General features: G+C 42.1%; 1 protein-coding gene across 1 annotated transcript in view; it reads left to right on the top strand.

The window, feature by feature from the left end:
* The window catches only part of grin2cb (glutamate receptor, ionotropic, N-methyl D-aspartate 2Cb), a 29,308-nt gene extending 6,296 nt beyond the window's left edge, over positions 1 to 23,012 (top strand). The window contains exons 2-12 of the mRNA XM_030774141.1: positions 329 to 924; positions 2,956 to 3,070; positions 8,944 to 9,155; positions 13,331 to 13,499; positions 15,127 to 15,280; positions 15,874 to 15,999; positions 16,907 to 17,136; positions 18,979 to 19,139; positions 19,538 to 19,725; positions 20,460 to 20,692; positions 21,600 to 23,012. Of these exons, the coding sequence (XP_030630001.1) occupies positions 329 to 924; positions 2,956 to 3,070; positions 8,944 to 9,155; positions 13,331 to 13,499; positions 15,127 to 15,280; positions 15,874 to 15,999; positions 16,907 to 17,136; positions 18,979 to 19,139; positions 19,538 to 19,725; positions 20,460 to 20,692; positions 21,600 to 23,012 (3,597 nt within the window). The remainder of the gene's footprint in view (positions 1 to 328; positions 925 to 2,955; positions 3,071 to 8,943; positions 9,156 to 13,330; positions 13,500 to 15,126; positions 15,281 to 15,873; positions 16,000 to 16,906; positions 17,137 to 18,978; positions 19,140 to 19,537; positions 19,726 to 20,459; positions 20,693 to 21,599) is intronic.
* The last annotated feature ends 2,340 nt before the right edge of the window (positions 23,013 to 25,352 follow it).

The following is a 25,352-nucleotide window of genomic DNA, read 5'->3' as shown; positions in this document are numbered from 1 at the left end:
GCCTTGTAGAAATTTCTCAAATGCTGGAAAAATCCAATTATCTGTCAGTGTGAGTAGAGCATAGCCTCCTCCCCCTCTCCCCCTACTACTCCAACTCCTCTTGATTGATATCTGTGCAGTATCTACAGGGTTCTTGGTATAATGGTTCAGCATCTTGGTTCCACTCATTGTACTGTGTTCTTTTTTTGTTTGTTTTTTTTTTGTTTTTTTTTTTACTCTACTCTATCACTTCTCCAACGGAAGAAATTTGCAATTCCCATCTGTGCGTCGTTACAAAACTTCACAATTTTGTTTCCTGTTGTGCCCGTTATATCTCTTTTTCCTTCAGGCTGAGGGTTCCACCTTCCTCCAGATGGGCGCATCCATCGAGCAGCAGATCAATGCCATGTTCAAAGTGATGGAGGAATACAACTGGGGCAGCTTTGTGGTGATCACCAGTCTCTACCCCGGTTATGAGGCCTTTGTGGACTACATCAACTCCTTCACGGACACTAGCTACTTTCTCTGGGAATTACAAGAGGTGTTGAGTTTCGAGATGTCCGTCGGAGCCAACGACATTAGAACGCGCAGGCTGCTCCAACAGGTGGACGCCCAGGTGTACTTGGTATACTGTTCACACGAGGAGGCCCAGTATCTCTTCAGGATGGCGTCCGAAGTCGGGTTAATGGGGCCGGGCTACATCTGGGTTATTCCCAGTTTGGCAGTCGGGAACCCCGAAGCCCCGCCTCCGGCCAGTTTCCCCGTGGGGTTAATTGGCATCATTACAGACCGATGGAGGAAGACGCTACGGCAGAGAGTAAGGGAGGGCGTGGCCGTGGTGGTGAAAGGAGTTCATAGTTTCCACAAGCACAGGGGCTTCATACCTGAGGGCCACAAGGACTGCAACAGCCCTGCCAAGGTCTATGCCAACAACACCCTGTTCAGGTGAGTTCACAACTCCAAAACCACAACTTCCTATGTCAACTCTAATTAACATTAGGAAAACCGTCAAACTGAATACTGATGTTTTACCCCTTTTGATTAGTTTCCACTACTCCTGGAGCACTTTGGTTTCTCGTCATTTTGCTGCGATAAGGATCTGTAGTTAAATGTAGTTCAAAAAAAAAAAAAGTTAATGTTTTACCACCATGTGGTCTGGTTTCATTTTTCATATAGGCATCACATGGAGCAGTTTCACTTGTTTGCTTATATGACAGAAGATTTGTCTCTGGCCAAAAATGACAGCTTAACACCACAGGGGGAGAAAAAAAAAAAAGCAGAATTCTTCCATTCATCACTTTTTATGATGTCAAAGACAGCAAACACATTCTTGGCAGAATAACTGTGATACGGAACTATTGTCCTCATATTTGAGATTCAGATTTCTTATCTTTACATGAGGAGTACAATTACAGTACAGAAGAGTACGGAAAAAAAAAAAGAAAAAAAGAAGCCAGGCACGCTTTCTCTCGCAACTTATGATTTTCTTTCTTTTTTTTTTCTCTTTGTGAGAAAGTGGAACAAAGACTGAATATCTGGTGGAGGAACACATTACCCTGTTCTTTTTTACTAAACACACACTTTTGAATTCTGCTACAGAGGACAGAAGAATGTCAACATGAAGGTGAAAAATGCAAAAGTATGTCTGTAAGTTAAAAAAATAAATAATAAAAAAAAAGAGTTCCAGAGTTCAGGAAATATCAGAAGCAAGAACACATTGAGCCACATTGTTCACATTTTCAAAGGGTGATTTGTTTATTTATTTTTTCCAGAATCATCTTCATTTGCAGTTTCATCTCTGTGAAGTATATTTTCTGGAGCAGATTTTTTTTCTTTCTTTTTTTTTACATTGGACAAACAGTATTTGGTAATCATGTTTGGGATAAGAAGGCTTAGCCTTTTTCAGGATGTGTTAAACTGGAGCAGTCTGACAGTCTCCCAGTAATGTTTTATTGAGTTGTCATAAATTTAGCCTACCATTGACCCAAATTTTTTTTTTCCCTCTCCCTAACCTGTGAAATGGCATGTGTCCATCTAGTCAGAGATCCAGCTTCCTTTAGAAGAAGGAGGGCACCCATACAAATATGCATACCAAAATCGCCAAATATTTTATCAATATTTATTTTATGGTCTTTATCTGATGGCCTCATGAGAGCAGGTGACCTGGGACGTCATTGGCTCCATGTCTGAGATGTACAGACAAAACGTCAGTGTGACTGACGTCAAACACAGCGCCGCTGTCCCTCTGGCAGGTCGTGAGAGACAGAGGAACTCCGGATCTGCTGTTTAAACCCAACTTTTCGCTCGGGAGCTGCCAACCTCATTAAAGACTGTTCCAGTCACCTTCTGCGACATGGTGTCATGAGATGCTTCCCAGACACATTCGCTGAGTGACTGGCTTTAGCTATCCACAATGTTCTCAGACATCAGCAGCACTTCAGAAGAACTAGGCCTTTAACCCTCTTTCATTCTTCTACTCTCTCTCTCTCTCTCTCTCTCTCTCCCCTCCCTTCACCAAAAGCTCCAACTTTACTTTTATTTGACACAGAAACATTAGATAGTTTAAAGTGGCACCCACATGGAAAAAAAGAGAAGCCGTGATTGGAGAATAGAATAGAGACTGTTGTTTACCTCTCTTGGTCTTTGAACCGAAGTCTTCAATACTTAAACATCTTTGTGTTGTGATCCGTCTCGGGCAAACTGTTTGAAATTCCTCTGCTTCCCTGGCCTCCTGCTCTTGTTTAGATGATGTTTGGATGTGCACTTTATAACCACTTGTTATGTCCTCCATGACAACACCCGCCATCGTATAATGTTTTTATGACTTTGACTTTTTAACACAGGAGTCATCGTTTTTATGATGCAGCAAACAAGTCATAAAAAAAGAAACCTGTTCAGTAAGTCTTATGAAGAGTCTTGTTGGTGAGAGGATCTTAAACTGTTTTTTTTTTTCCCCTGTGTCTGCCTGTGCTATAGACATATGTTGAATGTAAGCTGGGAGCATAGGGACCTGTCCTTCAATTCTCACGGGTACCTTACCAGTCCCTCCATGGTTATCATCACATTGGACAGAGAAAGACAATGGGACAAGGTAAGTCACATTTCACTGACAAAACAAGCTGGGTATATACTGACCAATGTTATTCGAGCACTGGCCATTTTTGGGTGCGACCGAAGACTCCCGATTCAATATACTCATCACCAAAATAGTCAGTAAGGCAAGTCTCTGAATATGAGCATGACACTGGGGGGAACCAAATGGTAACTTGGAGAGAAATGAGTAAATTCCCGGAGTGGAATTGGGAAAAAAACAGTAAGGTGATGCTGTAGTGGTGTGAGGGAGTTAATGGGACGGGTATAAAGCATTATAACATGGATACTAAATGTAAATGAGAGAAACTGTCGACTTCTTTCATAGTCTCATTACGTGTGCATTTTTACAATATTACAGGTGTACTTACATATTATAACAATGTTATGACTATGTTACGAATGTGTTATACATGCTGTATAACTGTTTTGGGTTTTTTTTTATGTTAGTGGATATGTAACTGTTCACTTTTGCTGTTACATACATTAAAGAGGTGTGAGCTCTCTATATTTTAAATCAGGGGAAAAGATCGTTTGCTCCGGATCAGATAGTACAGATACTCAAATACTTCAGATATTCATCCTGAATATCTTCTGAGGACACGTAGCTGGTTTGCATAGGAAAGAGGGATTTGTCCTCTCCAGTTTTCCTTGTAAATCTGTCAAAACCTTACCCGCTTTTAAAATTAATTCAATCAGTTAAATTGGGTTTTTTTCAAGTTGGAGATTATAACAACTCTTTGTAAGGAGTGAATTTCAGGAACTCTCCACTTCAGACTGTTACCTGCCTTTTCATGATGTGTTTTGCTTGAAATGCTATGAGATTCTCCTGCCTCGCAGACTCACTGTGGTTTCCCACCGCTGGGAACCAAAGCTCTCGAGAGCGCCAGTGATCAGTCACACGGCGTAAAAACCACGTAATCGTCCCAGACGAACAGAGGAAACGGCTGCCGCTGTGCTGTCTTCAGCTGTCTTAAGACAGATCATTCATCAGTGTCAACTGTGTGAGAGTCCATATCCAGTTTAACCAGTTTACCCCATTCCACCAGCACAGTCTCCCTCAGCCCCTAAAGGCTTCCCACTTTCCCAATGGAGACTATGTCCCGGGCGGATGACAGTGTGTAATTTCAACAGGGCTGATACAAACAAGTATGTCTGTAATAAAACCACTCTGCGCTGATGCATCCTGTAAGCCTCATGAACTGTTCGTCCTCTTTTCTAGCTGTAGTCTTATTTCCTGAGGGAGAGTGGACAGGTCAGAAATTCTGCTTAGATGATGTCCAATGCTTCATAGCGTAACTGTATAACTCCTGTGTTGTGCCAATGTCATAGTGTGACAGCTGACAAGTTAATGCCACAAGGTAAGGCTGGTAAATATGTGGTTTACAGAGATCCTTTGCAGCAGCTAGGCCCCTACCCAATCAGCCGTGTTTACAATTGACTGGAAGACTGAATTACAACCTGGCCGAGATTACTCTCTTTTGGATTACGCTTACTAAGACTCTATGAAGAGTGAAAACACACAACATCACAGGTTTCCACCGGAGGTTACTAGAAAGTTCTCCATTATGCAACCAGTCCTCCGAACACAACAACTGTCTACATTCAGAGATATATTTGGTTATATGTTTCAGTGATCTGGAAACATACTGTGTGCTAAGAGGACATTTGGCAGATGTATTATGTCATTACAGCACTTGACGCTGATCTCTGTTGATCCCATGACCTCCCTAATTTCCACCATAGTCTATCTCTTCCTCCAAGCTCTGTTCGAGTGTCTCACTCAAAGTCATTTTGACAAACACACTCTCTCTCTCTTTCTCTCTCTCTCTTTCTCTCTTTCTCTCTCTCATCCTCTCCCTCTCTATCTCTTCCTCTCCCCTCTCTCTCTCTCTCTCTCTCTCTCTCTCACTGTCTCTCTCTCTCTTCCTCTGCTCTCTCTCATCCTCTCCCTCTCTATCTTTTCCTCTCCCCTCTCTCTCTCTCTCTCTCTCTCTATCAATTTCACTCTCACTCAGTCTCTCTCTCTCACTCAGTCTCTCTCTCTCACTCAGTCTCTCTCTCTCACTCAGTCTCTCTCTCTCTCTGCTCATGTTGCACGGTTAAATCATTAGTGAGATGAATCACTGCTACGCTATTTTCAAACTCAGTCGCGCTGACAGCCGGTAGACCGACAGAGTCCTTCTCCTGGGCACCGAGGGAGTTCTCACTATTCTCCCTCTGCTGCCGAGTCCAAGGTAGTCTGTGACAAATCCGGAAAGCCGACACTTATTAACAAAAACCATCTTATGACAGAGTGGTGCTGAAGCTGCCCAGCTCTCCTGAGAACAGGGGTAGAAACAAAACAGTTACCTATTTAAACACCAGGAGTATAGCGTGTACTGTCACGACTCGGGGACAACATAACAATGTGGTGGATATTTTCTCTCAGACTCAAATTGCATCCATCTTTTTACACAGCTGTGGGAGAGAATGTGCCATTACACAAATTTCTATTTGGTTAGCATCCCTTCACCTCCTCATTTTCCCCTTTGCCTCAAATGAAAAATTGCCTTGTTTTAGCAAACATGTCAATGGCATCATCATGTCTGTGTATTCTGAAAATGACATTCCCTTCAGATTGAATTTCGGAATCAATCATTCATCTTAATTTGAGTTGTCGTTAACTTCAGCTTCATTTAAGTCACATCTGCAGCACACAGCACACATCTGCACAGCCCAATTTTGGGTCGTCCTGGAATTCAGACTAAACTACAAAAAAAACAAACAAAAAAAAAAAACATCTGACACGTAATGATTCTATATTTGTGTGGTTAAAAAAAAAAAAATTAAAAAGATGTTGCAATGACACAGAAAATATTCCTCTGTTAGGACACTCCTCTGAGGGAGGAGAATAAGAAATGGAAATGCAGAGCAGGGTGACTAAGCTGCCCCCCCCCCACCCATCTGTGGACTGTGGACTGAGCAATACTGGTTTAAATAATCCGAGACAGAATTCCAAGGACGAGGATTCTGTGCTTTTGTATCTCAGAGAGAAAAAAAAATGTGAGTTTAGCCAGAACCAGAACCACGTCCATTCAGGTGCACCGCGCCCGTGTAGAGTTTCGGGGGGGGTGTGTTAATTTCTTAATAATTTATGTATTGATTTTGAATGTTTTTGAACTTTTATAATGTGCCAAGAGAGACTTGAGTTTGATGCTGGTGTGTCAGCAGCCGAGAGAGGGGGGGGCTGATGATAGAGACATGTCCTCCAGGGAAAGTTTTGCATCGCCTTACGTCAAGTTCTGATGGTCTCTATTTTACTCTGTTCTGAAATAAATCCATGTTGTTTAAAAAAATGAATTTAGCTCGGTGGCCACTCACACCTTACATGACTATAGTGTTTTCTACAGGAGGCGTTTGTTTAAAAAATGGTACATTCATTGTGATACTTTTTTACTCTTACACTGTACCAAAGACCTTACGATGCCTTCAATGCAAATAGTTACAGCAAAGGCAAGCTTAGGATGCGAGTTAAAATCAGTTTGCTTCTTAATAGCTGTCACAGCCTGCACCTTGGTTTGGACTTTTGTTTTGAAATGTCTTGTGCTTCTGTTCCGTGTGTGTCTCTGCCCCCTCACCTGATCCTGTTTATTCTATTTCTTAACCTCGTTTCAGCCTTGCTAATTTGTACCAATCACGTTTCCCCAGTTTAGTTCTCCTTCTGTATTTAAGCCCTTGTGTTTGACTCGTCCTGTGTCTGTCGTTGTTTGTTTTCATTTGAAGACACTGTTTGGCTGCACCGGTTATATTCAGTTTTTGCTCCTGTTTGCACCTGTTTATTTATCTGCTTTTTGTAAGTAAAGTCCTCCTTTTTTGTTACCACCGTCACTGTGTCTTGCGTTTGGGTCCAGCTCCACTGCACGCCTGACAATAGCGTATGATTCATTTTACATTTGCCGTTGCAACGACCACTGTCCTCCAAAAGCGTCCATTGTCTTCTTAGAAGTTGTGTTCCACAAATATTCCCTGCACAGCCATGGGGGAGAGAAAGATAAATGTGAATCGCCTAAATCAGAATCACTGTTGCTTATGAAATCCGCAATAAGTCCTATTCACACGTCTTATCATTCTTCCTATTATTCAAATCAAATGAGATAAAACAGACATGGATTACAATATGAAAGATGACTATCTGTGTAAAAAAAAAAAACAAAAAAACAAAACCCTTTTCTCCTGCTTTGATTTTCCCCTGAGCTCCACACGCTTCAGAGGGAAGCTTCAAAAGTTATCTAATGATGACTAATTTAAATTCATATTAGCAGGTAATTCACGCTTCATTTTACTACAGTAAAACTCCTACAATAAACATAAATATATGGCATACATAAGACGTGTCATGTGACTACGTGGCTGCCCACCCACCAAAGCTGTCAATCACATCATTAACAGAGAGAGCGTTCTTTTGGGTGTTACATGGTTAATACAGATATTGCATCAGTCTTACCTCATCTATGATACAGTTATGACTTCTCATAGACTTATCTTAGGACATATCAGAAACAGTTATGAAATATCTTATATACATATGGTATACATGTACTCTCATGTGTGTGTTTTCACTTTCATGTGTAAATACACCTCACCTCTGGGGTGTGTTTTTTCTTTTTTTTTTATGGTGGGGGGGTGGGGTGGGATTCAGTGGTAAAACCTGGAGATGTATCATATCTGAGTCCTTACTGATGTTCCCACTTGTGGAAGATCCTTTTTCCTTTTAATGAGTTGAAAATTAATCTCCCAGTAAGTTAGAATTCACTGGGTAATAGTTAACCTAATCATATCAATCATACCTAATCTTTCACACAATATTACCTCATCACACAATTTGGCTTGATTTAAAAAAAAAAAAAAATCAACAACTGGCTAAATCCAGATGTTGAAACATTTGTTTAGTTGCAAAATACGCACACGCGTATTTCACAAGAAGGCAGATGTCTGTGTTTGACTAACGACAGTTGTTATGTTGAACAAGCGCTTAGATTCATAACAAACCAGGGGGAAAGAAAAGAGGAACAACAATTCGACGAGGAGCGTCCTGTTATCCCCGTAGTTTTTAATCGGTTGCGAAAACCCCCAAAACGCTTGAGAACGGAAGACTGGCTCAGACTCCTGTGAGAGTCGGTGCTTAGCCCGGATCCCTGGGAAGACTTGTGTAAGACAGTGTGTAGACAGTCTCTCCCGAGGCTCTGAAGCGGTGCTGGAACAGCAGGCCGGGCTTACCACGGATAATGGAGCTTTTCTCTGGGCTCAAAACTCGGTAAATACACCCCAGGAGAACCAGGGCGTCTTCCTCAAGCTACTCAGTAGTATTTATCACTGCTCTCTCATAAACTGCCCTGATTTTTTTAGCAAGTGTTTGCTTATTTGTACTGCAACATGTGTGACAAAAAAAAAAAAAAAGGATGACCATGCATTCTGCACACTGCTTTTTCTTTATGTTTGCGTTTTGTTTACTTTGTATCCATATCTCCCACAGTAAAATGAGATTGTTTTCAGATAAACTGACAAATCTGTGCAAATTCGCAAAGCTATAAATACATCAGCACAGTCCGAAAGAGGAAGAGAGGTGAAGTTAATAAAAAAAAAGTGTATATCATATTACTGTTTATCGCTAGAGAGAGAAAAAAAAAAAACAACTGAACTCAAGCCACAGAGTTTTTGCCTCATTAAGTCTGTCGCTCACCTGCGGGTTTGTTTTTCTCCGCTCTATTTACCGGACTTGAGCTCTTTGACACTGGCATCTTTCGGCGACAATCTCTAAATGAAAACAGTAAAACCTCTCTCTCTCTCTCTCACTCTCTCTCTCTCTCTCTCTCTCTCTCTCTCTCTTTTCAGGTGGGGACTTATGAAGGGGCTATTCTTCAGATGCGGTACCCAGTCTGGCCTCGTTACGGAAGCTTCCTCCAGCCTGTGTCTGATAACCGTCACCTGACCGTGGCCACGCTGGAGGAACGACCCTTTGTTATCGTGGAGAGCGTGGACCCCGCCACGGGCACTTGTGTACGTAACACGGTTCCCTGCCGTCGCCAGTCCAACAAGACTGAAAGGTGAGTCTAACGGACACATCATATCCAATGCATGAACCGACAAGTCCTGTTACTGCTTTGAAAAATTTCAGTCTTTAAAAACAGCCCTTGATATCAAGCAGGAGGGAACACACAGGAGTGGACTCTGAGAACAATTACTTAAGCACGGGAGTTTTTACGGCACTTTCACAGTTTTCATAGTTTCATTAAGTACTTACATATTTACTTATTCTCAGTAGGTTGAAAATACTGTACTTGTTGTGACTCCACAAAGTTTCTGTCAGAGGAAAAAGTACCACTGCTATCTTAGAGAGACACAACATGTTGTGGAGTAAAAAGTGCTCTAAAACAAGACAGAACTGGCTATATCAAGGTACTTTTTTGCCAGTAACGTACTTAATGTCCAGCATGATGCATAAGTGATCGTTTCAGGAAGTTTGTCGTAATCTTAGTGGGTGACTTTTCCGACTACGTTGCTATTAAATGCCATACTGTACAATGCACACACACCAACTAATTAGATGGATGGCAATGGTCTTGGAGCATGAGAGACTTATTTAGGTAACACTAGACACCATGCAGTGGATGGATTACACCTACAACAGGCCAATGGAAGGACATTCATTATCTCTTTAAGCAACAGTAACCTTTTCAGCCTTCCAGAATGAGTCATCGTAAATGCGAATGCATTTTAGATGAAGGCAGACACTTTCCACTGCATCCTCCCTGCCTGGCTGGATACCTGAAAAATAAAAAAAAATAAAAAAATTTAAAAAAAGAAGAAGAAAAAAAAAAACTCCCTCACCGACTGCAGGAGCACTACGGACTCGACCGGAGTGCTGGCGCGGTGTCTGACGATCTCATTACCCTCCGGAATATTCATCAAGCCCGGGCCTTTTCATTAAACGAGCTGAGTGTTTTCGTGGAATGCGGTGCTACACTGAGTGCGCACTAAAGAAGATTTATTGTATAGACGTAATAACATATATCAATTCCTAACAGGAAAATGCAAAACTTACTTCTCAGTGACCGTGTTTTCTCTCCGATGACGTTTTGTGTTCATTTGAGAAAGAAAATGCTGGAAAAGAAGGTGGGTTCTGCCAACTGCTTTATTGGACAACAGATGTTTGGTGTAATTAAAAGATCCCCTGAACACTGAGAGGATGGTATTTCACCCTGACACGTACGATTCTTTGAGGATAGCACTCAGACAACGGAGGAAAAGACCATAATGAAGCATAACAGTTTGGTAAAAATCCAGGAGGTAGCTCTTAAAAAAAGGAAAAAAAAATTAGGTACTTTTTGTGTAGCCCAGAAGCAAATACAACTTTAACAAGCTCCAAAACAAACTTACATTCTCTCTCTTCCTCACTATTTATATCTCTCTCTCTTTCTCACTCTCTCCAATCTGTCCGTCTCTGGTAATGCCTCTAATTAAGTTTAATCTTCACTCATCATCTGGGTCTTTTGTCAGAGGAGTGGGTGGACAGGATATCAAAGTGTAAACAAACATTACTATTAAGGAGAGCGTCTATGAAATTTATGTGAGATAGATATTCAGTTGTTCTATTAGCAGGTTAAGAGAGGTACCCACAAGCAGAAACGATATGTGTACCTCCCAGAGTCAATTCAAGTTTTAGTTTTGGGGGTTTTTTTCCCCCACCTTTACATAGACAATCATTCAACACCACAGTAAAAGTGAACAAGCTGTTTCACACTAGATATCAAACTCCAAATTTGGCAGTGTTTAAACACCTCTCTCTTATACTCCCGTGAGATAGTCAAACCAAAGCGGGCTCACATCCAGCTCTTAAGTATCGTAGGACTGGCTGTTGGTGAGGCGCAACACGGCAGCCCTGGGGAGGGATTAGGCTCTCATTATGATCTCCCGCTGAGAGGAAAAGATGTAAATGAATCAAAGAGCAGAGAAATCACCCCACAGGGAGGACAAAACAGCTGAGGGGGACACGGTGATCAATGACTTTAATGGTGACAACAAAGGCATGGCTAACACACACACACACACACACATGCAAACACATGCGCGCGCACACACACACACACATACATGCACACACACACACACACATACACGCACACGCGTACACACACACACACACACACATACACGCACATGCACGCACATGCACGCGCATACACACACACACACACACACACAGAACCCTTTATAATTACTGACACTAATAACCTGACTATTTCTCATTGTCTTTGTGGAAATAACATCATTTTTAAATAGCATATTTTGCTCTAATTGTCTTACAAAGCTACTGGTCACAGTGAATGACAAAGCATGACATGACGTTATTCCACATTGACACACACATTATAGTTATTACAGTGGGAGTTTTATCAAATATATGTTTTAAAAAAGAAGAGGCTTAATTGAGCCTCAGAGGAATTGCGGACAACTACCTGGTGCCAGTCAACTGAAAGCTGTTTGCTGTAAGTACCTTTCTTTATGCGTAATGTGAAACATTTTCACTGGAGAAGAAATTCCCTTTGTGGATGTGCCTAGTCCAAGCAGTCCCAGGTAGTGTCTAGTCTAAGAGGCTTCATTATTGAACAGAATGTAGGCCAGGCAATTTTACTGAACGGCAGTGCAACAGAAACTGTAATTCACTGTGCAATGATCAGACACTAATGATAACAGCGGTCTATAAGTCTCAATCCAATGTAATTAAGTTTGTTTAAATGAGAAAAATTGATTGCGGTTTGGTTATTGTGTGTGTCTGCTCTCATTACTCTTTCAAGCACAAATGTATGGACACTCATATCGACGTTCTCCACTCAGCTAAACGCATGCAAGAGTACACCAGACATACACAGACTCACACACAGACACACACACACACCACACACACACATGCACAGAGCCATACAAACACAGACACACATATACATACGCTCAGACCCGTACACACACATACAGGCACATACACACAGATCCATACACGCACACACACACACACACACACACACATCATACACACACAGTCACACAGACACACACACACAGTCACACACACACACACGCAGGTTCCTGAGTGATGTGACCATTTACCATCCATCCACAGCTCACTTAACTAAAGTGGCACGGTGCTGTTCCCTGCCGTACCGCGTTGTGGGGATATTATGGCAGGAAAAACTATGGAGGGCTTTGTTTACCTTATGTCTGGTTTGGTGGCAAGTAGGAGGAGAACACTCATCTCTCCCAACAGTTCATTTGTTTCTCTTTGTTATGGCTGCTGCGGCTCAAAGCTAGACGTCTGGCGACTGCCCTCTTTTGAGGCTATACCCACGCCTCATTAGAGAGAGAGGTCCTGAGAAAGGCTAGAGGTGATGAATTGTTATTGCATTTTGGCATTTGGCTGTAGCGAGCTCCTCTCTGTTCGAACAGGCTAATGGAAGCCATCTCTTTGTTTTTGTTTTTGTTTTTGTTTTTTTTCTGAGCATCTCACAGTGAAAGCCCTCAGACAAGTGAGAGTTCACAGCACTTTTATGAACCAGACTGGAAAATACCGGAAAAAGCGGTGGCAGTTTGGTAAATGGTATTGTAAACCTGACCTGACTGTGAATCAGCTGTCCTAAGACAAATGCCCCTCAGAAAAGAGCAGTAGTAACAGAAATATAACACTAACAGAACAAATTACATGTGACAAGACACTTAGCATAGCCTTATAATGACAATTTGTGTTTGGGCTACAGGAGCTACAATGCTAACTTGACTGACAGCACAGAATAAAGTTCGTTTCTGCATTTAAGACCTCGGCGTGGGCGGAATTTGCTATTTAGCTTCATCTAAATCTCTTTATGACCGCGAGGGTGAATCCCGTCTCATACAACGCTCTGCCCGCTAATCCTGTCAACGTAACACAGGCGGACTCTCTCAGAGCAAACTCACTGTTAATCTCGTCAGGAAGCCATACAAATTAATTTCTCGCGCTGTCAGCCGCGTACCGCGGGCTACCTGCCGCCGTGAGCCGGGAGCTAAACGCGCCTGTGATATTTATGCTTATTCTGTCCAGCCCTTTGTGGTAGAGTGTTTGAGAAAAGTCTGAAGAAGATACAGTACCAGCTGATTTTTTTTTATTCACGCCTGTCTGGCGTTTTGAAGGGGGCTTTGAGCGGCTTTATGAATATAACATTAGCTTAGCGTGTCCCCTCTGTGTTCGCAGCTTCACTGGACACTCTGAGCCGTACACCAAACTGTGCTGCAAGGGGTTCTGCATCGACATCCTCAAAAAACTCTCTCGAACCATCAAGTTTTCCTACGACCTCTACCTGGTGACCAACGGCAAACATGGCAAGATGGTCAAAGGCATTTGGAACGGGATGATTGGAGAGGTACACACTCACTCACACATCCATTTTACTACAACAAATGATAAATAGCCTATCCCTAACCCTAATCAAAGAAGGATTTTGGTGCTTTTTACTTTAACAATCATACCAATGTTGTGTGTGTGTGTGTGTGGGGGGGGGGGGGGGGGGGCACTGGAAACTGTCCCCATTACATCCCTTCTCGTCACTAATAGGGACATTCGGTCCTCAAAATGTCACAAAAACCTAAACCACAAACACACACACACACATACACATACAGAGAAAGAGAGAGAGAGAGAGAGACACACACACACACAGAGAGAAAGAGAGACACACACATACACACACACATACACATACAGAGAAAGAGAGAGACAGAGACAGAGACACACACACACACACACACACACACACAGAGAAAGAGAGACACACACATACACACACACACACACTAACAGAGAGAGAGAGAGACACACACACACACACACACACTTATGTCCTCTATGTAAGTGGTACATGCATGACTGAGGGTTCAGTGTCGGCAACGACTTGAACAGTTTTAGGAATCTCACTGAATCACAGCCGTCAGAAAATGTCAATCTAAAAATAAAATATTCTCTCTTATTTTGCTCTGAGACAGAACTTTCATCGCTATGATTCATATCCACTCTCATCCTCTTCTGTACACGACTTCAGAACTCAAAGGCATTCACAAAATCGTCTGAAACGTGTAATTATTGCGTGAGGCGTGACTGTCGTCATTAGTGGTACTCATAGAGTGAATTGGTTTTTAAAAGTGATCTGTACGGTGTTCGTTCTGCCAACTCGCGTTGTGTGTAGTGTCACTTGATTTGGTAGTTAAGTGTTTTCCACAGCTGCTAACTGTCTAATTGTCCTCATCACCTGCGTCTCTTTATCTCCTCCTTACGTTTTCAGGCATGCCGCTGATTCAAAGAAAATACAGTTCTCAGAATCGCGTCATTCTGGTTAAAGAAACTGTTAAAGATGGACGTAAAGACTGACGTATATTCAGTCGTTAACTTTTCCGTATCTCAGTTACAAATACGGACTGAATGTGACAGAGGGAAAAAAAAACTACTTTTATTTAATTTTTTATGTTGTCAGTGAAACTGACACAGAGTGATTCCCATAAAGACATAACGAAATATTAAAAGAAAAGAATTAAATACATCAATTAGACATACTTTGCTTCTTGTTTCTTGAGTGGGAGACAGGATAGTGCTATTGTATAATACAGAGCTATTCAACATGGCAGTAAAAGGCAGAGTTACCAACTGGCTTCACTTTTTTCTTCTGAGGTCTAAAGCTCATACCTACAAAATGTGTGTGTGTGTGTGTGTGTGTGTGTGTATTCGCTTCAACAAGTCACTAAACTACAGAGTTTGTTAAGAATGAACAAGCAAAACAGCATCATTTGTGGGGCCAGAGTTGAGTAGATCTCTCTGTCATTCATATCAGTCAGCTTTTATCAGCTTCATGAAAGACAACAAAACATCAAAAGAAAGGGAAAAAAAAAAAACGGTTATCCTTTACGGTGGTGAAACAACATGAAAAAAAAAAGAAACGACTTCTGTTCCACGTCACTGAACGCTGCGAGCGTTGTTTTGGTCTCCCATCCTTCCCTTAGGTCTTCTACAAGAGAGCAGACATGGCCATCGGCTCCCTCACCATCAACGAGGAACGCTCCGAGATCATCGACTTCTCAGTGCCCTTCGTGGAGACGGGAATCAGCGTCATGGTTGCCAGGAGCAACGGGACCGTCTCTCCCTCCGCCTTCCTCGGTGAGAAAGTTCCATTCCCTATTCTCTCTCCGTCCCAGCCGTCCTACAGACCACACTAAACATTTACTGCTAATGGAAGTCTCCAATGGCCCGGAGTTGGATTAAAAAAAGTCTATCTCTGAGTTTGGGTAAATCCAAATCGAGTCCAGTAAAGGAAATTGTATAGTTCTGTCTGTGTCTGGCCCAGCAGACAAAATGAAAAAAACTTGATACTAGACCATCGATTCTTGTGTACATTAAGAGCAGCACAGAATCTGATCTTAACTAATGACTTGTGAGGGGGTTTATCTTAGATATTACATAGACAAAGGAAAATACTCTTTGAGCTAAGTAGTGCCTTATAATATCTTACTCATGATACGTATTAATACAAAACCATAACACTCCATAATACATAGCTCTCTATAGTTATTAACCTTCTCATTTAAATTAGATCCTCTAATTTATCATTTGTACTTTTCTCTCTGAATCTTTGAATCTGTTATACATTATTTGCCCTAGCAAGCTCACTTTATTGGATTCCTATGATCTACTGTTTGGCTGAATTTTTACACACCCTTTATAATCTCTGTCTTTTCCGTGTTGCCTTCCAGAACCTTACAGCCCGGCCGTCTGGGTGATGATGTTTGTGATGTGTCTTACTGTGGTGGCTGTCACTGTGTTTGTCTTTGAGTACTTCAGTCCCGTGGGGTATAACCGGAGCCTTGTCAGTGCCAAAGGTCAGCGGCTTTTTTTTTTTTTCCTTTTTAAATAAAGTCTCTTTTCTATCAAGCAAAGAAAGAAAAAAAAAAAAAGTCCGGCAGTAGCAGAGAAGAAGTGGAAGAAGTACCCCTAATCAATCCACATATACCGAAGTGACAGTGTGTAGCGTTTCTGTTCTGGCCGAAAAGGTCATTTTCCCGGCTTTAATTAATGTTTGTCGCTTTGCTAATTTGACTTTGATTGATTGCTTGGCTTTTCTCGTCCTGCCTGATTCTCACACACACACACACACACACACACAGAAAAGCCAGTGTGGGGTTGTTTGCTGAAGCAACACCAATCAAATCTGTTATTTAAAAAAAAAAAAAAAAAAAAAAAAAGGGGGGAGAGTCAAGTTACAGGTCTTAGTTTTTCCACCTCTGAGACATTTAGGCTGTTTGGCGCCAGTACATCAAGTGCCTGCGTTTATACACCAGTGCTTCTTGTGTATTGTTTGGCACCAACAACACAGGGGGTATTGAAATACTGCAGCTTTTAGAACACACACCACAAAACAAGAAACATTTGACCAACGGGGACCGTCCAGAGTTAGAAATGAGGTCTGTCATCTTCCTGAAACAGTAATTTCATCCCAAAAAACACACACACGGTCACACGTACGCACACAGACACACAGCCACCCTCAATTCTCCTCTCTGTTCTTTCTCTCCTTTCTTAAAAGAATAATAGACAGACCGTAAACCCTGACGCATGAAAAGCAAAATTAAAAGTTAGCTCGCTTTCCGAATCTGCGCCTCATTTCCGGCGAACACGGAGTTCGGGAAAATGCCTTAGACTCTATACTTTTTCAAGACAGTCGAAAACACAAGAGCCACTAACAAAGTCTCAGTGGACCCACAACTTTCCTCTCTCATTTTCACACAGCTCCTGGAGGTCCCACTTTCACCATCGGGAAGTCTGTGTGGCTTCTTTGGGGGATTGTCTTCAATAACTCTGTTCCTATCGAGAACCCAAAAGGCACGACGAGTAAGATTATGGTCCTGGTGTGGGCTTTCTTCGCCGTAATCTTCCTGGCCAGCTACACTGCCAATTTAGCCGCCTTCATGATCCAAGAGCAATACATTGACACGGTCTCCGGACTCAGTGACAAAAAAGTAAGAAGGGTCAAATTGTATTTCATGTGGTTTTAATATTAGTTAGTCTCTTCTTTTTCTCTGCTGTTCTTCTTTATTCCTTGTGCCAGATGGACTCATTCGGAATATAAATAGCGTAAAGCAGATTAAGAGAGATGTGCTTAGTACACAGAACACTTATTTATTCAAATAGCCATCACCTTTGGGAGTTTCTTGTCATAATTTGTTAATGCTTCACAGTGTTTGGTTCAAACCAATGGTATTTTACATTTGCCTTATTGCAGTTCCGGGCAAAAGCAGATAATAAATGACAGAACACTATGAAATTATGCAAAGAAAAAAAAAAAAGAAAAAAAGAGCAAGTCCTCCGGGAGTGAAAGCAACTGATTAAACTCATTCAGATTCAAAAAAATACCACAAAAAAAAAAATAAAAATGGACGGGGAGTAAGTAGATTCGACCCCAAAGATACATGACAGCATTAGCGTATGCATATTTCATGCACTTCAGAGGCTGAGGGTAAACCAGTATTGACTGTTAAACCTATTCTTAAACGTCATATATCAAGAGCTGTGTTCCCACTCCACTGTGCCTGTGGACAACGTAGGATTAGACGAGCTTTGAAAGAGAAATGACCAGAACACCCAAAGCAAACAGTCAAGCGGTAAAATGATTCTTTGTTCTTAATCTCCAGGTCCATAAAAGAAACGACTGGACCTGTCCAATGCAAACAGAAGAGCAAATTAATCACCTTCAGTTTAGTTCCCTTTTTTTTTTTTTTTTTAGAACGTAGAACAGTAAGGTTCCTTAATCTCCACTGAACATTTTCAAGGTCAGCTACTCCACAAGGGAACTCAGGCTTTTAATGTTAAGTTTTACGGTGTAGGCGGCAATAAAGTTTCAACTCGGAAGATATGTAATCTTGTTTCCGCAACTGAAAATGAGAAGAGTAGAATGAGAAAAATGCTCTTTTCTTCTTATGATGTAGGCTTATTTCTGAAATCAAATTTACTAATGCTCCCTGTATGGAACACAGAAAATGTGGCATATTTTCCATTTAGAGTAAAAAGAATGAAATATTGAAGTAATATAACGAAAATTCATGTACAAATAGGGAGTACCAGTGCACAAATCCATTCCAGTTTATGTGTTGCATAATTACTCATTGGTTCATAGTTCAGTCCAGTGTAGTTTTCCATCACAGACTCTTTTAAACCTATAACTCAAGTTAAAGTCTGTATAAAATTAGTTCCTCCCTCTACTCTGTAATCAGTTCAGTCAAATGTATGCATGCAATGCATCCATATGTTTTTGACAACAGCACATAAAAACCTTAATTAACTAACTTCTTCTGTCTGACTTTATAACAAAAATAACGTCTTTCTAATTCCAGCCCAGTCTATCGTTTTCTCCCACAGACTGGTAGACTTCCCATGATGCACTGTGGCTATGAAATCCCAGCTCATATCAGACGGTCGCCATCAGACCAGCCAAAATGTTTTAACAGTAAATTTATTCAGCGTGATGGAGTGAGCATCTGGTGTCGTTTGCTGACGTTTTTGAGTTTCCACATGGCAGTTTTCTTTCAAAATCAAAGTCAAGCTTGTTCTTCTTAACCAGTCTTAGTTATGGAAATCAGATTTATGATTCAGTATTTTTTCTTTATTATTATTTATTTATTTTTTAATTCGAAACTTTCAGCCTACTTTTTTTTCTGCTGGTTTCATCTCATTTGCTCTTGATGTTTTGATGTGAACTGAACTTTCAGCATGTGCTTTTGTCCAGCAGACTCACCGGATTCATCTCCTCGGCTTTTTGTTGTTTCGATGTGAACTGGTCCTCACACCGCCTCTCTTTGTTCCAGTTTCAGAAGCCTCAGGAGCATTACCCACCGTTCCGTTTCGGGACAGTTCCGAACGGGAGCACGGAGAGGAACATCCGTAGCAATTACCCAGACATGCACACCCACATGATCAAATATAACCAAAAAGGAGTGGAGGACGCTCTCAACAGCCTAAAAACAGGGTGAGAACCTCGCACATTCCTGTCTCAGCAATGTCAGACTTGTGATGGTGGTGTTAATTGACGCTTAACGCCATTAATTATCAATTAGTGGTAGATTTCATATGTAATATCGAGCCTTTTGCTTTGAGCCTTGTCGTGGAACACGAGATCTGTAGACCTGGTATCTAGTATTCATTTTCTAGCTATCAGTTAGCTAAGAGCGTGAATTTGCTTAGAGGGTAAAGGGGTCAGTGTAAGTTCTCTGAGGAGCCAGATGGCCATTAATAATGCATTTTCTGTGCTGTGTAAGATATTCCCTTTACTGTGAACTGTTAAGCTGTATTTTAATTGCATGCAATTACTCAAGTCATTTGATACTGGCTTATCAGCAAACTCTGCGTCCTCTGTCTCTGGTCCAGAAAACTGGATGCTTTCATATATGACGCAGCCGTGCTTAATTACATGGCGGGCAAAGACGAGGGCTGCAAGCTGGTCACCATCGGAAGCGGGAAGGTGTTTGCCACCACGGGCTATGGCATCGCTCTGCAGAAGGACTCCCGCTGGAAACGCCCCATAGACTTGGCTCTTCTCCAGTTCCTCGGAGATGGTAAAAGTCACTAGCCGGAGACCGAAGCCTAGCTGCCAGTTAATAACCCTCTTCTCGGCATGGAGACCTCTCCAGTTGTCCTGCCAACCATCCCTCAGGACCACAGAGGCTCGGATTTCAGGGGGCTATAGTGTCAGGGTGGAAGTGGAAGAGCGTTGATTTAGTTGGAGAATTAAAAGTTTGTGGACAGTGCCATTCACAGGCTCTAATTTGGAGGAAGGCAATCCTTTTCCTTCAGGGTTACACTCCAGCACAGTTTCACCCCAGTCCTAATTTAAAACGCTAGCTTTCAGATAGAGAGCATACCAGTGGTCTTTTACCAGAACGAGGAGTACATGCTGTAATAAAAGGCAACATGTTCCAAACTTTTGACTGCATCTCCCCAGCTTGTGATTCGAATGCTAAATATAAAGCAGCTCTCAGGGCGTACTAGTGAGCGAGCTGAGAGCAATGACTTGAACTGAATACTGTCACACAAACTTGTAACGCTGGCAAACGCGGTGTATCAGTGTTTTCCAAGCCTCTCATTGAGTGCTTCCAGCCATATCATATGTTTGGCTCATTGCCCCAAATTAACGCCTGCAATTTTTCAATTCGAGAAGCCCCGAGGCTATTTGTAGACAGGTCAGGTGTGAAAAATCCTAAATAGCACAAACATGTGAAATGCTCGGGGCTGGTATCTGAGGGTTTGGACGGAGACTCACAGCTCTGTATCTTGTCATGTGTACTTGCAGGGGATACAGAAAGACTGGAGACAGTGTGGTTGTCCGGGATCTGCCAGAACGAGAAGAATGAAGTGATGAGCTCCAAGTTGGACATCGATAACATGGCTGGAGTGTTTTACATGCTGTTAGTGGCCATGGGCCTTAGTCTGCTGGTGTTTGCCTGGGAACACTTGCTCTACTGGAAGCTCAGGCATTCCGTGCACAAATCGGATCGCTTAGATTTCCTACTGGCCATTAGCAGGGTAAGGACTTTAACTGTAAATTACCTTGTGTTCTGGCCTTATTTAGCAACCCACCAACAGTGTGTCATTTATTGCATTAAAGTGTGCTTCCAGCGAGAGCCTCTCTATCTAAATAGTTTACCTATTTGTTGACAACTAACCAAAGTAAAAAATGTGTGTGTTTTTAAGTTACCTGTAATTGAGTATGTCAGTGCCCTTTTCAGAAACAGGTAGGAAATACAGGGCTGATTTTAAGTATATAAATACATAATATAATGTAGTAAAATAATAAATAAAGAAAGATCTGACAGACTAAAATACCATATCCTGTCCTTTCATTTTGGTCACCACCATTATATGTAAATTCCTATCACTGCACTGACAGAGGAACATTAATAGTGATTTATTCACAATGAGGATTCCAAAGCTTAATGCATGTATTAACATATAATTTATAATGTGTAATAAAATAAAATAATAATAAAAAAAATGTTAGCCCGCCAGTATACGAGCTTGCGTGTAATGAGTTCATGTCTGTCCTTTTGTTCATCTATTGACGCAGCATAATTGCAATGATGAGAAGCATGCAGTTTTTTTTTGACAAAGCCATTGTGCCAAATTATAATAAGTAAGCAATTAAAACCTTGGAAGTAATCTTGGGATTATCAGATTAGCATGATTTGGCAGTGGATCGTTATAGAAGCATAAAAGAGAGAAAAAATGATTTATTCTCTGGTTGTTTTTGTCATGTTACTTTGAATTTTGTTCATTGTTGGCTCTGTTTGCAGATCTATTTGGAGAGCGGAGCCTCTGTTTAGTCACGAGTGTCTTTCTGGAAGAAATTTAAATCACAGTTTTAGTGGAAATGAAGCAGAATTGTAGTGATGAGTGGAGATATTTGTAATATTTTTGCCTGTGCATTTTTCAGGGAATATACAGCTGCTTTAATGGTGTGGAGGATGTGGGCAGATCTAACAACATGCAGAATCCTGACATCACCACGAACTACGCCCAGGCTAACATGCTTAAGATGCTGCAGACAGCTAAAGACATCGTATCCTCTGCCAAGGTGGAGAGCTCTCTGGAAAACGCCACCAAGACCATCGAGAACTGGAGTCGTCACGGAGGAAGCCTGCCAACCCGAGTTCCCCAGGTGACCACCGCTGAAACGGTTCCAGGTCACTTCTCTTACATCACAAACATCACGGAGAACCACTCGCCCCACGTTCAGCTTTCCTTAACGCCAACGTTCAGCCCACATTACGCTGACACCACCCACCAACCGCAGCTCGCGAAACAGAGAGCAATTACTCGGCCAACGCCACTACGTTACACCCTTCCCGCCAGAACCAGCAGTCTCTATAATGGAGTGCTTCCAGTGTCCAGTCTCAGCAGTCCGCACCTAGCCATGCGGGAGACTCATCCCCATCAGCATCACCATTCCAGTTCCCCTTTCGTCCCGTACCGTGACCTGCAAGTCCCAGATATCTATGCTGAGTACCAAGACCCCTGTCAGAAGGTTGAGCCTCGTGTTCCTAGGCAGAAAAACAGGTCCAGAAGCTACCTGGTAGAGTCCATGGATCCAAGGAGGCCACACGATTACAGAGATCAGCCAGCATGTCTCGCAGAACTCAGAGCCAACCACTTCACAGATAACCACGTGTCTGCGACAACCAGGGAAAGCTGTCATCTCCACGGAGACGAAACCTGTAACTCCTGCATCAAAACATATGTGGATCCGGTCTTGGAGGACGTGCCACTAATAGGGAAGAGGAAACCCCACCGTAGACCCTCTTTCCTCAAAGCTACTTGGGGACCTGACCGTATCCGGTTGCCAGGCGAAAGATCCTCCGCCCCTGCGTCGGCACGAATCGACATTCCCGACCTATTTCCGTGCGTCGACCTGTACGGCCGAGTCAGGAACGACCGGTGTCACCCCCTGCCTGTGGACCATGCCTACCTTCACCCTTTCCGCCGCCACTCCAGGAAAGGTCAAAAGCTGAGGTATAGCCAGTCCACACGGCTCCCCTCCTACAGGGAGGCCGTTCTCCACAATGCCGCAGCCATCAGAAGAGCCTCTAGCCTGGTACACAGACAGTTCTCCTACCCTGACCTGCAAGTCTACCACAATCCGCTGCCATATGGACCATCCGAGCTGTGTAACATCTTCCCCTGCATGGGTCATGCCAGTGACAGTGTGTATGGAGGGTACAGGGTGCCACAGCACCTACCGGATGACCATCTGGTGCCCATACGAGGCAGCAGGTCAGTGCATGGGGTTGGCAGCCCTGGCATACCCATGACATGGGGCAGGATTTCCAGTCTGGAATCAGAGGTCTGAGGGCCTTGGCTCCATGTGCCGTTTATTTTACACTGCCATCTCAGATTTAAGGTCTCTACCGGACTGAGCACTGACTTGACAAAATAGACTGATACACTAGAAACCGCCTTTGATGCAAGCAAAAAAAAAAAGGAAAACAGACATACATACACACATACTACACACACACGCACACACACACACACACACTACACACACACACATACTCAAAAACCTAAGAAGTGACTTTCTTTGAGCTGTCTTTTGTTCATTAAAGTGCAATAATGAGATGGTTGCAGAGGTGAGAAGAAAACAGAGGAACAGTTCAATATATATATGTGTCTGAGCTTTTATTGAATGACCAGACCATTAGTATTCAAATAGATCCTGTTATCTGTTGAGTTCATGAAATGGCATTTATTCTCCTGGCTGGGAAATGCCCTGAATGAATGGACTTTTTGCCAGTGGAAATTTAATAGAGTGTCTGAAATAGAATCTATATAAGAAATGTTATCTCTCCAGTAAATTTGGTATTCCTTCATGTAATCCACTATACTGAATTTTGTAAACTCTTGAGACATATGGTCTACGCAATTTTCTAAGTTCAAGGCTCTCTCTCTCTCTCTCTCTCTCTCTCTCTCTCTCTCTCTCCCTCCTTCTATCTTTGTGTTATCAGAGTTTGAAAAGAGCAATTTGAATGGTATTCTATTAATAATATTACCAAGGTTCATTAACACTTTAATAAATTACAAAGGCCTATCAAAATGTTCTTGGAAATTTTATGTCTTTTTGAAGATGTGAGAGCGGAAGAAGACTTACTATAGTTGTAGAAGAGAAGGAAACCATTATGTAGACACTGTCAAAAATCAAGACTTCAAGTGGCTGACCCCGATATGAATTTTTCTTTATAAAATACAGCTTTATACAATTTCATATGACTCATATTTTCTTCCCAACCTTTCTGAGACACACAACGTTTTGGAATAGGCTTTTAGGTGTATGAGATATTGATGAGTTTGAGTGCAGTCGACATACATCTCTGACCACACAGATGGAAAGCAGTTGCTGATGAACCGTTGCTTGAACGCTCTGCAGTGAACATTTTTTCCCCTTTTAAAAGCAGCAACCAAACAACATTCATGGTAAATTATCAGTTAATATACTCCAGCTTGTAAGTAAGTACCACTTTGTTTTTTTCCTGAATCATTTAATTAAGACACTGTTCATGTCAGTGTGGCTAGTGAGTTTTTCCGATACCTGTTGTTTTAACCATCAACAGAGATCTGAGAGATGAAAATCAGTATAACTAAACAAAAACCATGATGTAACTGAGGTCTGAATGTGCATCATAAGGAAATCTCTGAGTCTGGGTCCCTGAAGTTATGTACCGCAGAGAAAAATTTGGAATTGAGATTTTTTTGTTCCCAAATTACTGGACCAGGAGCACAGATCCTATTTGGACTGCTTCTCCAAATAGACAACAAGCTGAGAATACAGGTTAACTGAGCAGGTGGTCAACAATCCAAACAATTTCTTTCACAATGTGAGTGGTGACCTTAAACCGGTCCACGGGCACTTTTATCAATGTGAGTTCAGTCGGAGAACCCGGACCAGTGCACACATAAGTCTGTTTGACCTGCGCACTGAACCCCGCAGGCCTCTGGGTATACTGGTGACTGTCTCAAAATAAAACTGCCTTTTCCCCTGAGAGACAGAGAGACAGAGAGAGAGAGAGAGAGAGAGAGAGAGAGGGAAAGAGAGAGAGAAGAGCAAAAAGACCACCCAAAATCTCTGTCTGGTCTCTTCATGTGGTTTTTCTTTTCAAGCAGATACCCCTTCATAACGAATGCACAAGCTCAGGGCTTCTGAGGAGAAACCTGAACGTACCGGTCAAGAATGCTTATGCTGTCATGAATATCTTATTAATCCTACTCTGACATGTTCGGATTTTCATTAAGTCTTCTGGATCCACCTTGCCGTGTTCCTTCAAAGCCCAAGGTGACTTCAGTGGAGGCAATTACTCTGAAAGACTATGTTATCTGCAGATAACATGTCTCTTTTACAGGGAACAAGTGAAGAGAACTCAAATATCGAAAAGCTCTGGTTTTTCCATTAAGGACCCTTGCTTTGCTATTGCTACGTTATAGTTGATACCACAATGATAGCGACGTAATCTTCTCCACTGGTACTGTTTTAGCAAGTGTAGAACGCAGTAGTAGCAGCAAGAGAGAGAGAGAGAGAGAATGACCTCATAACAACTCAAGGATGAGAAAACATTGGCCATAGACTCAACAAAGCCAAAATTAGCACAAATGCAATTCTGTTTTTGAAAAGCGTACTATTGAGAGACTTTGCTGGTTG

This window comes from Chanos chanos, chromosome 5 (assembly GCF_902362185.1).
Source record: "Chanos chanos chromosome 5, fChaCha1.1, whole genome shotgun sequence".
In the NCBI taxonomy this organism is placed as follows: domain Eukaryota; kingdom Metazoa; phylum Chordata; class Actinopteri; order Gonorynchiformes; family Chanidae; genus Chanos; species Chanos chanos.
This window is presented reverse-complemented; position numbering and strand designations above follow the sequence as displayed.